This window comes from Lactuca serriola, chromosome 8 (genome assembly GCF_051521515.1).
Source record: "Lactuca serriola cultivar US96UC23 chromosome 8, Lser_US96UC23_V15, whole genome shotgun sequence".
In the NCBI taxonomy this organism is placed as follows: domain Eukaryota; kingdom Viridiplantae; phylum Streptophyta; class Magnoliopsida; order Asterales; family Asteraceae; genus Lactuca; species Lactuca serriola.
Genome location: NC_136415.1, coordinates 102,961,975 through 102,975,753, shown reverse-complemented (window position 1 = coordinate 102,975,753; position 13,779 = coordinate 102,961,975). Strand labels below are relative to the sequence as shown.

The 13,779-nt window shown below is 30.6% G+C and overlaps 1 protein-coding gene across 1 annotated transcript; it reads left to right on the top strand.

The window, feature by feature from the left end:
* The first annotated feature begins 1,866 nt into the window (after window positions 1-1,866).
* LOC145068851 (putative glucose-6-phosphate 1-epimerase) lies at window positions 1,867-5,674 on the top strand. The gene is made up of 9 exons (XM_079015825.1): window positions 1,867-2,112; window positions 3,406-3,480; window positions 3,601-3,657; window positions 3,739-3,899; window positions 3,995-4,135; window positions 4,755-4,857; window positions 4,947-5,046; window positions 5,127-5,374; window positions 5,524-5,674. Exons 1-8 carry the CDS (start codon window positions 2,017-2,019, stop codon window positions 5,339-5,341), a joined length of 948 nt encoding a protein of 315 aa, XP_078871951.1. The 5' UTR covers window positions 1,867-2,016; the 3' UTR covers window positions 5,342-5,374; window positions 5,524-5,674.
* The last annotated feature ends 8,105 nt before the right edge of the window (window positions 5,675-13,779 follow it).

The following is a 13,779-nucleotide window of genomic DNA, read 5'->3' as shown; positions in this document are numbered from 1 at the left end:
AAGATCAATTATCAAAGATATGTTGTCCATGATATCTTGGAATAGTCTTCTAGTATTATTTGCCAAAAGATATATTATTAAAAAAATATTGTTCAACATCTTTTAAAAAAACATCCATGTTAAATTGCATTTCCACACATTCCTTTAATTTTTCTATAGTCAAAATTTGCCTACTCACCTGCAAATGTCTATTGAAAGCTAGAAGGCATGCATTGATCGTTACACGCTTAAGCTGATTTAAAATCATCTAAGTGTTTTGAGTTTTAATTCCATATTTATAAGATGTGTCAATAAATACAAAAAGTCACTGTTTCATTTATCTTGAAGGAAAGTTATTCAATATATTCACAGTTTTTGACTTTTTGTATCCAATCATGTAAAAGCTAAAGGTGAATTTCTAAAAAACCATATCCTCTAAAGTTCAGGGGTTTTCTTTCTTTAACTTTTGTCACCAATTAAAGAATTCCGTAATTATTTTCAATACAATCTTATCCTGTTTCAAACAAAGAAAATGTGGTTAAAAAATGAAAAGGTTAAACAAATTTTTTTCTATAAAATATATGTACATGAGTTTTAAAAAATAAAGTATCTACATGTTTTGTGCTCTTTGTTTTTTATATCACGTTTAATTTAATACAGAGCTCAAAAGAAATATTTATCTATTGATTGAATATCTAAACTATATCTCACATAACTTATACAAATATAAAGATATTAATATAAAGTAGTGATCATTAAATTAATGATGAAATTAAATTAAAAGCTTACTAACAAAAAAATCTTGTATTTTATATATATATATATATATATATATATATATATATATATATATATATATATATATATATTGTATCATCAATTGGTAATTATTGTTTTTGTTAGTGTTTGATATGCATTTATTCTATTGTATGTTAATAATAAGGGTGATAATTATGGACACGACACGACAAAAATACACGACACGAAACGAAATTGGGACGAAACTAAAATTTGAATTCGTGTTCGTGTCGTGTTCGTGTCAAGTGTAAAAAACATGATGTCGTGTCGTGTCGTGTTCGTGTTACAAATTCGACACGACATTGACACGATTTAGCATTTATTTGTCGTGTTTTTCGTGTTTGTCCTGTTATGTATGATTAAATATTAATTAAATACACTAATTGTTATATTATGTTATTTTTTCGTGTCTTGCCGTGTTTGTCGTTTTTTAATTGGTTCGTTTTCGTGTTAGTTAGAAAAAACACGACATCGTTTCGTGTCGTGTTCATGTTACATAAAGCTTTGTCTTGTCGTGTCGTATTAGACAAAAACACGATACGATGACCCGATTTGCCACCCCTAGTTAATAATTAGGGTTAACTGTTACAAGTACAATACAACTATATATTTCTATTAATTCATATAAAATATTTTTAACAATAAATGTAACAAATTATTATTTTTAATTATTTAATCTAAATCTGCTGATCTTATCCTTTTTATGTTTCATAAAATAGTAATTTTTTATGCAAATAAGATAAAGAAATTATGCTATATAGATTAATAAAATAATCTAATTTTATTACACTTTTTTACTATAAGCACTAATAACTAATTAACTATACTAATGATGTTGAAAGAGTTGTCACAGTATTCTTTTTTTTGTAAACATAATATCCGATCTTATTTTTAATTTAATTAAACATAATATCAGAATCTTATTTCTCCAATTTTGTTTTATTCTCGTTAAAAACATTTTGGAGATTTATTTATTAATAAACGTTTATTTCTTTAATAATTTGACTAGTCTAATTTTTTATTTCTATTTTTTTATGGGAGAAAACATTGCTTATATTGGGGAAGGAAGTTACGCATTTCATTTCTATATGAGATCAACTTTTGACAGCTTTGAGACTCGAAAGACGGAGAGAGAGAGAGAGAGAGAGAGAGAGAGAGGCGTTATACACATAGTAGCGGCTTTTGTGTGTGTGATCGCGAGATTAAGGGCTACGTTATCGGAATTGATGTATTGATGAGATGTCAACAACGGAAAACAAATCTGTTGAGATCACTAAAGGCATCAATGGCCTAGACAAAGTCATACTTCGTGAAATCAACGGCAGTACTGCAGAGGTATGTAGAATAATTCCATAAATTCTCTCAGATTTGCTCGCATGTTGTAATTTAACTCGTTATATTGTACTTGTTGGTAGATGTTATGACATAGCATTGCTGATTGATTTGATCTTTACTCATAATGAAAATGATCTGAATTACGAAACCGTATATCTTGTTTTAGGTTAGATTTGTTGTTCTCTGCAATGGAATCTAGCGATATAGGAACGTTTCTTGCCTTATCGGAATTTTTTTTTTGAATTCATAAATTTCATCCACATTTTTTGTAGTCTGTGTATGTTTCTTCGTCTCCTGCGATGACAATTGTTGAGATCGTTACAATCGCTTATGTTACGTTGTATATATGAATCTGTAAAACTAAACTTTGATCTCGAACGAGATCGTGGATTGCAAATTAAAAGCTAGTGATTAGCACACGTTATTTTGTGCATTTTATGGAATCGCTCTCCACAATAAGATTTGCATGTAAGATAACAATATAATCTATTGAAGAGATCTTATCTGGTTACAAAATCCGTTTAGGATTGCTCCTTTGACGCATATTGACTTTTACAAAGGAGTTGGTAGTTGAGCCCACATAAATGTTTATGTTCCATTTTTGAAGAATTGGAACCTTTCCTTGGCTATTAGTGCTCAGTATACCTTTTAGGATTATTTAATTTATAATAGTTGACATAAACTCCTGTATTAGTCTAAATTTAAACACTAAACAGATAATGCAGTTTATGCCAGATCTGTTACTTATTAACAAAGAGAGTTATTTGTGTCACGGATAAGTACATTAATCAACTTATAAGTAGTTTTTGGTAAATTTATATGGAGACTGCATTTGACAATCATACTTGTAATGCTTTGTTAGCTGGGAAATACAATGAACTATTATGGTGTCATACGAGTCCACAAAGAGGATATCAATATATAAGATAAATATCATTTCTCTTTGTGATACTTGACTATCATGTATTCATATTTAACATGAGCTACAGAGTTAGTGATCTAAAAAGCATCTAGCAGACTAGTGAGTAGTAACTAGTAACCGATTTTAATTTGACATAGTCATTGTGGAATATGTGAACTATATTTCATGGCTTTCATTTAAACTTTGTGGAGAGCCAAAAGGGGAACTGCAACACATTATCTTTCACCTGTTTGTTTGTGCCTTCGAACACTAAGGCCATTAGAATGTTTTTTTTATCAGAATTATCTTTGGCAATCATGGATCTCTGTTTGAAATTATGTTGCCTACTATGTAAGAACCATTTCAATGTTATTAATATTCTATTCTTGCAGGTATATCTGTATGGAGGTCATGTAACATCTTGGAAAAATGAACATGGAGAAGAGTTGCTTTTTGTCAGTAGTAAGGTACCAGCTATCCGTAAATTCTCTTTTGGTGAATGCGTTCACACTCCTATTTATACTCGTTAATTGGATGTGTTTTTTTTTGTTGACTTCAATAATCCAAAAATGCATGTATTTTTGCAGGCAATCTTTAAGCCTCCAAAGGCAATACGTGGGGGTATTCCTTTATGCTTTCCTCAAGTATGCGCCTCTATCTTTCTTCTGCTTAATACACTATTTTTGGATTCATTCTACTCATGGTAACCTGCTTCCTTGATGCAGTTCTCAAATCTAGGCACTCTTGAAGCACATGGATTTGCTAGAAACAGAGTTTGGACTGTAGACACTGATCCACCTCCTTTTCCATCCAATACCACCAATAGAGTTTTTGTTGATTTGCTACTTAAGCCCACTGAAGAGGATCTGAAGATATGGCCTCACAGGCACATTTTTTATTCTATTTTTTAAAAATCTTAGATACTTTGTTCTTTATCTTTCTCATAAATAATTATATTCTATTTTTTATGTTCATTTGTAGCTTTGAGTATCGGCTGAGGGTTACTCTGGGACCTGCTGGAGACTTGATGTTGACATCCCGGATCAGAAATACAAATACTGATGGAAAGCCATTTACTTTTACATTTGCATATCACACCTATTTCTCTGTTTCTGATATCAGGTAAATTAGTGTAACACCTTTCACATGATATTTAGGGCTAAACATCTATATTAGTATCAAGGGAAAATTGTAGAAAACACCAACATACTTTATTATTTTTACCCATATAGGCAATGTACTTTATGTTTTACCCATAATAGCAATTTATTTCTGTTACTTTACCAATAATATCTAAACATCTACACTTTTTCCGGATAATAGCAACCAGAAACTTGTAAACTGTAGTTTATATTTTATTACTCATAAGAGTAACATACTAGCAATTCGTTATCCATATTAGCTATGTACTTAAATTTCTTTACCCATAATAGTTATATGTAACAATTATAGTACATTGTCCATATAGATAGCTAAACATAATTACAATGTTATTGTGGGTAAAATTATATAAGTATATTGCTACTATAGGTAATAAATAAAGTGTATTGCTATCCCTGGTAAAGAAATGTAAGTATGTTCCTACTTCCTATTATGGGTGAAAAATGAAGTATGTTGCTCTATTCCCCACAATTTTCCCTGGTATCAGTGATTTGTTTTGTGTTGCAATTTGGCATTCAGAAGCAAGATAACAATTTGTATTTTCTGAAGTAAAAACATGTTAATATTTTTGTTTTCACAGTGAAGTTCGAGTAGAAGGATTGGAGACACTTGATTTTCTTGACAATATGAAGAACAGGGAAAGATATACAGAACAAGGGGATGCAATCACCTTTGAATCAGAGGTACATATATATTTAAAAAAAAAAAAAAAAATCTCTTATCTCACTTTTCAATTGCTTTCCCTTCAATGTTATGTACTGTTAAATTGTAGGTTGACAGGATTTATCTGAGCACGCCAACAAAGATTGCAATTCTGGATCATGAAAAGAAACGCACATTTGTCATTCGCAAAGATGGACTTCCTGATGCTGGTGATTTTTAATTGTTGGATCTGTTTACATTTTGAGATTTTTTGTTGATACACTGACTGAGTATTTGTTTTTAACATCAGTGGTGTGGAATCCATGGGATAAGAAGGCAAAATCCATGGCTGATTTTGGAGATGACGAGTACAAACACATGCTTTGTGTAGAGGCAGCAGCAATTGAAAAGCCAATTACATTGAAGCCTGGTGAAGAGTGGAAAGTAAGGCAAGAACTGTCAGCTGTTCCTTCAAGCTATTGCAGTGGGCAGCTTGATCCTAATAAAGTTCTCCAGAGTAGTTGAAGAAACATTTTGGCTCATCAATATCATGTACAGGTATGCATATTACCATTCCATTCCTTTTAAAGAACGAAAAAAACACCTTTACCCATGGAATGAAAATCAGTCGAAGGAATACTTCATTCCATTCTTTTGTGACAAACAATCAATAATTTATATATATTTTTTAAATCTGTGTAATGCAGGATTGTGTTGTGGTGAAAGAAAGCAAGGCTAATGCCAGGTGATCTATGAGTCCTATTTTTCTTGTGTAAAATTTTCAATACATTGGTTAAAATGGTTGAACTCTTTCTTTTGAGCAGAGAAGTTGTCAAAAAGATATTTATATTTTGTTCACTTCACTAAAAGTTACTTACTGAATTGTAATGGAAATGCCAGACCTATATAATATTGGCAATAAAGCATAAAGATATAATATCTGGTCTAAAAGATTTACCCATATCATGTTTTGTGGTTTACATATAAAAACACCATGTATTTTGATAGTCTTATTCTACCATTTTTCATCGTATCTACTTTCTACTCCAACCATGTGATCTTTGATAGTTTTATTCTACCATTGACCACGATTGTTTCTGTTGACCACTAGATAGAGTAAAAATAAGTATTTTAGTGTATAAATCTTACATTAAATTCTTTTACTTTACAAAATCCAATTTCATTAAATGGTCATGTAACACTAAAATCACAACAGCTTGGAGAGTTTTGCTATTATAATTTGTATGAGTGCAAGTATGATACAACGAATTAGGAATTTTCTTGCCTTTTGGGTGTGATAAGAAAAGACTTTAGAACGAATTGTGGACGCCAGTGTATTAATAGCTTATGATTTAAGGAGTTGTAGTCGAGGTTAGATATATAGCATATGTTGTAGATTAAGTAGATATACTCGTAACTCTAATAAGCATCTGTGTTTCAGTATTGCTAAACTTTAGAATTATTGTTGTGGCATTGTGAATTTGTGATGGATTGAAAGGTACCATGATGTGATCTAGATAGAAGGAAAAAAAAAGCCAAATTGCCTCGACTGTCTAGTTGCACAATTTACTTTTAACCATAATCGTTAATAATAACAATAATAAAACACCTCACCCACAACTTGTGTCTCAAATTTGTTTGGCTGGTTCATAGTCTAGAAGACAACGGATTCATAATAATCTTGTAGTCTACCTATGTTTCAAAAAAAGAAAAAGGAAAAAAGGTTTGCTTATGCTTATTCAATTTGAATTACGTGTATTGTTACTGTAAATTACGTTAAATTTATTTTTTGATAAACTTTATGGTTAGTATTTTATAATATATTTTGTTTATCTAAAATACAATGGGAAGATTTTATAAACCAAAACCTAGCATGCAGTTAACAAAGAGGAGGGGTGAAAACCCGTCCAAATTTGAATCGAATGAGACTGAATTGGAAAACGGAGAAAGCGATTTAGTAGAATTGGAAACCGGACTAGTATATAGAAACTGTTTTTGGTTCGTTTCCAGATATGAGATTGTAAAGTGGATATAGAACCAGAAAATCCAAAAATGTCAAAGTGGATGGTTTGGAACCGGGTAAAATGAATCTAGAACAAAAAACGGGTAATTGTAATATGTTAAACTTTTAAAAATTACATAACTTATTTCTTCGAAGTCGGATTGACACCAGATCATTTCCAGCATGTAGTTTATAGTCCCCTTCGGATTGACATGAGATATTTTTCAACATGTAGTTTATAATTTGTATTTCAATTTAGGCTATAAATTCATCACTTTTGGTTCCATATTGAATGCGTTACAATTCCTTGAAGTCGGGTTATCAAAACTAATTTTTTTTTAGTTTTTCAATTTTTATGTGTCATCTGTGGCCTGATTTAGAAATATCAATATGATTAGAAAGTTTGTCCGCTTCATTGATATAGGAAAATGATGTTTAAGAGTAAAATTACGAACCCACTAATCTAACCAAATGTTGGAAATATATCTATTAGCTAAAGGGTAATAATCATGGTCACAAGAGTTGTGTATCACCCGAATGGTAATAGACCAAAACAAGCAATCATATCTGTTTGAGTAAATTACATGTATCGTTTCACGGTTAGGTATCAAAAAACACGTTTAGTCCTTATTTTTAAAAAATAACCCGGACCGTCCCTATGTTTTCATTCCTTGCACGGTTAGTCCCTATTGTTGTTACCGTTAATGGTTTCCTTTTAAGTGCCCCAAAGCACGTTTAGTCCCTCATTTCTTTAAAATTTATCATTTCAGTCACTCGTTTCTTTTTAATAGACTATATTGCCATTTTTTATATTTTTTTCATTTATTTATAATTTATCAATTAAATTAGATTAATTATAAATTTTAAAAACTTATATCATTTCTCTCTCTCTCTCTCTCTCTCTCTCTCTATTCCCTGTTGTCTTTCTCAATTCGGCTAACTATCTCATATTATCGCCAGCAACCATATTCTTTCACCATCGGCATCTTCACTAACCACCACCCGTCAACACCAAATTTGATACTATAACCAAAATCTAAAGCTCAAACCCAAATATGATACTAGAACCAAAATCTTGAACTTATAATCAACACCAAATCCTAATCTAAAACCTTTAATCAACACTGATTTTCGAGATAAAGTTCCCAATCCTAAATCAATCATGAAATCCCTACATCAATGTAAAATCCAGAGGGATTGAGATGTAGAATCAAAACCCTAGATGTGTGTCCTATCTTCTTTCTCATCTCTTGCAACCACCACTTATCACCATTAATGAAGAGATACGAGTTGTCTAGATATAGATCTGCGAATAGAGTATAGATCTGAAATCTAGATGTAAAAGGGTTGTTGATGGCATGCTCTAAATCACATATTTGAATAGAGAAGACAAAAGATGGCAAAAACGAAGGGAGTTTTTACTGGCATACCCTAAATCGTAGATCCGAACGAAGTTATTGTCAGAATATAGTTTTTCGTCTCTTTTTCCTTATCTCTTGTATCATACCTGCACACACATACAAGGTATGTGTGTTTCTTTCCTATGGTGAAATTAACATCGCCGGCGATTAGTGTTTTGGTAAAAAATTACACAAGTAATAATCAACCAAATTGAATGAGAGGTTGTGATGTTCAGATTGTGTAATAGCAAGTAGTAAAAGAAAAATGACACGATGGTTTACAAGGAAAGCCCTTGATCCTTGTTAGGATCTCCGGCATAAAACCTTTGGTTGGCATTGTCAGATCCAAGTGTGGGAGGCATGGCCGTCTATTCCAACATTTCTTTTTATATTATGACTTATACCTTTTATGCTATAAATATATGATATTATTGACTGATTTAAGTGTCTCTCATCTCATCCTCCTTGTAATTTTCTCAATGTTGAAATACAAGTCTCCTTATCTCAATTATCTTGTACTGTGTTGTTCATCACTTACTAATTTGTGTTTGAATGCAAACCATGTTACGATTCAACAAGTATCTTTAAGCTTGCGTATATTTATTGATATATATATATATATATATATATATGTTTCATTTATAATTCTATGAACTTATTATTATTGAGCCTTTCTAAGATCCAGAAGATTAACTTAAATTCTGCACCCTAATCTCTCTAATCGTAAGTTATTCTCTCAACATAGTCATTTTATGTTTGGTAAAAGATAAAACATGCAAATTTAAACTAACGGTGGTGGTGGGTGGTGGTTGGAGAAGGTGCCAACGGTGAAAGGAGATGGTTGCTAGTAATGATATGAGGTGGTTGCCCAAATTGAGAAAAAGGACAGGGAATAAAGAGAGAAGGAGAGAGAGAGAGAGAGAGATGAAAATGATATAAAGTTTGTAAATTATATAATTAATCTAATTTAATTGATAAATTATTATTAACCGAAGAAAAAAAATAAAAAATGGCAATATAGTATTTTAAAAAGAAAAAAGGGATCCTGGGGTCATATGAGCTCGCTCTTTCAAAGTTGCACCCTATGTGGGAGCAGAGGTCGGTGTCGAGGATCCTATCTCATGGCGGTTTGCTGAGGATCTTGTATTGTCAATTTTGAGGAGCCTGGGCTGTAAGGTTGAGGGTGCTGCTTCTTGGGTCCTGTAGATCTCTGCTCTCATTCTCTCCATTTCCTTGAGTACCATTTATGTTGCTGAGTGACTTTTCATTCCAATCTTTGCATCATAGCAAAGAGCTCGTTATTGCAAATCAGTGCAGGAGGATCCTAAAATCCTTGGGTAGCGAGCGAAGAGGTGTTTTTCTTTTGTGTCTCAAAAGTATTCTTGGGAGCTCTACCTGGGGGTGGAGGAAGTTTTTTAAGGAAATGGGAGGAATGGAGGAAGAGGATAAGGTCAGTTGGGTAGACCTAATTCTCGAACGATTATGAACACCACATCCCCACGGTGGGCGCCAAATTGTTTTGGTCAAAATTTGATCAAGTGCAATTCGAACAAGTTGTATGAGAGGCTATAGTGTTAGTATAATGTAAGTATAGAATAATTATCAAAATGAGACAAATGAGTTACAAGGAAAGCCTTTGATCCTTTATAGGATCTCCTACATAAAACCGTGGAAGGTAATAACAATCACCTGCCTTGACGTGTTTTATTGATTTAAATATGAGATTACAAATATGATAAGGATAATATGAGTACAAGTGTAGTAATCAAGATAGTCGTGTGTGTGATGTGCTAAATACATGTGTTATTTACAGTCTAATGCAAGTAACAAGAAGTTCGATAATTTCGGGATCCTCCAGAATCAGCATATGAACGTTGTTTGACTTGGTATTCCGGGTATTTTGTCTGGTTGAGATGACTCTCCATTAAAAAAGAGTCTCACGTTGAATAATTTTGCACATGTGAGAACAGAAAAAAGAATATGGCTGTTATAAGTATTATGAAATATTAGTGACAATAGTCATGATCCTGAAATATGCTTGAGGATCACGAGGCTTCAGAAATGTTTAAGGATCCTGAATATAATTTTTTTAATCATAAATATTTTGAATCATCACATTTTGGATCATATTATGTTTAATATATTTTTTTAAAAATCTATTAATTTTTAAAATAAAAAATAAATACCTCAAAAACATATTTTAAAAAAATTCTTTTTACGAAGTCACTAGTATATTATATTGAGTAGATGTATCCCTTAAATTTTTATAACTTTTGGAGAATTTTTTTATAAAAGTTAAAAAACTAAAAAAATAATATTTTTTAAAATTTTCATGATTATGCTTATTTTGTAGAGAATTAAATTTTAAAAACTTTAAAATTCTTAAAATTATTTTTTTCAAAGACAGAAAAACTATTGGTTTTACCCTTTTACCGATGATAAAAACCCTCAAGTTTTTAGGGTTTTGTCCAAAGTTAAATTTTATGTCCGTTTTTACCCTAATATTTTCCAAAAAAATATTCGGTTTTACCCTTTTACCGGTGATAACAGGTTACCATTATATTAACTTCGCAAAAAAACCCTTAAGTTTATAGGTTTTTTTTTTTTTTTTTTTTTTTTTTTTTTTTTTTTTTTTTACTCTTAAGTTTATAATTTTTTTTACACTTTTGTCCTATGTATTTTTTTTTTCATATTATACGTATTCAAGCAGAAAAATCATATTTATATACGAAATTTTTTTAATTAAATATTGTATTTACGTTTTTTTAATGTTATATATATATATATATATATATATATATATATATATATATATATATGTGTGTGTGTGTGTGTGTGTGTGTGTGTGTGTATGAGTTTTTTCTTGGATAAACCATTTAAGATGTAAAAAAAAACAAATTAATATGTTTTTAGAACTACAAATACGTATTTTTATGTATTTAAAAATATACATATCAAAAAAAAAATACGTTCATTCATAAACATGTTTATATAAGTATATACATATATTTTTAGAAGTGTAAATATGTATTTTGATATATGTTTTTTTTAAAGTATAAATATATTTTTAGAAATATAGATACATATTAATATATAAAAAAGTAAAAATATGTATTTATACTTCTAAAAACTATGTCTATAAAACACATATTCATAATTCTAAAAATATTATTTATCTTTTTAAATAGTATAACCAGGCGAAAACACACACATACACACACAAACAAATATATATATATATATATATATAACTTTAAAAAATATAAATACAATACTTAATTAAATATTTTTTTCGTATATAAATACGATTTTTCTGTATGAATATGCATATTATGAAAAAAAATATATTGAGTGTAAAAGTGTAAAAAAAAGTTATAAATTTATATGTAAAGATGCAAATAAATGGTAAACAAGGGTTTTTTTTTTACGAATTTAATATAATGGTAACCTGGAAAACCTGCTATCACCGGTAAACGGGTAAAACCGAACATTTTTTTGAAAATGCTTGGGTAAAAACGGACATAAATTTTAACTTTGGGCAAAACAGACAAAACCCTGAAAACTTGATGGTTTTTATGATATTAACCTAAAAAATAAAAGGTAACAACAAATTAGTGAGTGTCATTTAAGGGAGAGAGAATCACAGGTGCCCTTTATTTAGCTTCATAACCACAGTGACAGAGCTACATGGGGTGTTGGAGGTACAACATCCCAAAAAAAAGTGTTGTATATATATATATATATATATATATATATATATATATATATATATATATTATTGTACCCCAGGTAAAAAGACTGTATCATGTTTTTTAATTCTCGTGATAGGATAACTACATAGAAGATATATTTGACAATATTTGTATTCCATATCAAAATTCTTGGCTCTGCCACTGCATAACCATCACAAGATGAATGATTATTATGCCTTGATGATGACTAGTATTGCAATGTCAGAGGAAGCTAACATGATTTAATAGACGTTTCCCCCATTGAAGTGGTCTTCATATGATCCTAATCGCATAACCTTAGTGAGAGAAATAAGAGTATGATAAAATGAACAACAAAAATGAAGCTTAAGACTAAGGATGAAGAAAAACAAGAAACCATGTCTGCACCTAGTTTGACCGGGGATGAGGAATCCTTAAGTAAAAAAGTAGGGATGGGGAAGGAGATACCCCTAGTCCTCGACCTTGGACCCGATCCTAATAGATATTAATATATAAAAATAATACAAAACATATATTTAGAGTAAATTTACAATATCTAAAATTTGATTTAAGTAACCCAACTCATTAGTAATTATTTGGTTGGAATTATATTTTTTACTTCTTCGTTTATCTAATTTAACCTCGTGCATAATTTTTTTTTCTTCTTAGTTTATCTGTTGTTACCTCAAATATCACTCTGATAATTTTTTCTACTTGATTTTCCATGTATGTATTTAAGTTTGGTAGAAGGTTTTTTTTTTTTATAGTTTTTATGCAATCTATGAATATTTTTATGTTTTGTAAAATCATAAAAGTTTTCATATTAAAATAGAAAAAGAAATCTTTGATTCTCCGTTGGGGATCTTCGGTACCCATTGGAGGTGGATATAAAGATTTATTTATATTTCCCGTTGGAGATGATGATGGAAATGAGGATTTGACGATAGGGATGAGGATAAGGATGTTGATTGGGATCTCTACTTAAGAAAGACACTTAAATCCCTAATTTTCAGCCACCCACCTTAGGGCTACGGTAACAACCCTTACCCCTATGGTTAATTAAGCTTCCATTACTGTGAAAAACGTCCCAAATCTCCAGAATGGATAGGATTCACTCATTTATCATTCACAGCAAACGTTCCCAATTCTTTGAAGGTTCCATTCAAAAGTTTTTCTTTTCATATCCACACATGTTAAGGCGCTGTACTTAGTTTCCATGTGCACACTCTTAGGATAAACATCCATACATTTAAGAGTATCATTATTCCCAAACGTGTACATCAATACAACTATATCACTTTTTCATTCTTACTTGAAGTTGGAAGAATAAGAATACATGAGCTTCATCTTCGTATTACTTGTCTAACCAACCATGTGGCGTGACAACATTGGTACTACATATTTAACACTCAATCCTGGTTTTCATCAACTCACTAAAAATATTAAAATTAATGTTCATTTTATATTTGACTGACATGGTGCTCTCTCAAAGCTTACGTTTCCACTATGCTCCTACAATCTCTCGATTAGCTAATATTTTTTACAAAAAGCTTATTGATTCCTAGGTTTCAAACGTACACGCGATTCCTCCCATTGTTTCGTTTGAGGGGGGTAATAGTTGTTTGACATATAGTTGAAAAATTACATTTATTTTTATCAATTTAATTTTAGTGGACTTCAAAGATCAAATTTTGGACGATTATGAGTTCGAGGAAGAAATTATTGAACAATTGGTTCTTCCTTCCTAAGATTAATGCTTTATTTACAAGTTTCCTTGATGTCCATGGTTTGGTTGGTGTAAAAGGCTAGATCTTATATTGATTTTAGTTTTGGAGATGTTAATATGACATA

What these genes read in the sequence shown, in the direction of transcription:
- LOC145068851 (XM_079015825.1), top strand. Translation starts at nt 2,017, where the DNA reads ATGTCAACAACGGAAAACAAATCTGTTGAGATCACTAAAGGCATCAAT. An exon ending in TGCTTTTTGTCAGTAGTAAG is followed by an intron (nt 3,481 to 3,600) that starts GTACCAGCTATC and finishes GTATTTTTGCAG; the next exon opens with GCAATCTTTAAGCCTCCAAA. An exon ending in AGATGGACTTCCTGATGCTG is followed by an intron (nt 5,047 to 5,126) that starts GTGATTTTTAAT and finishes TTTTAACATCAG; the next exon opens with TGGTGTGGAATCCATGGGAT.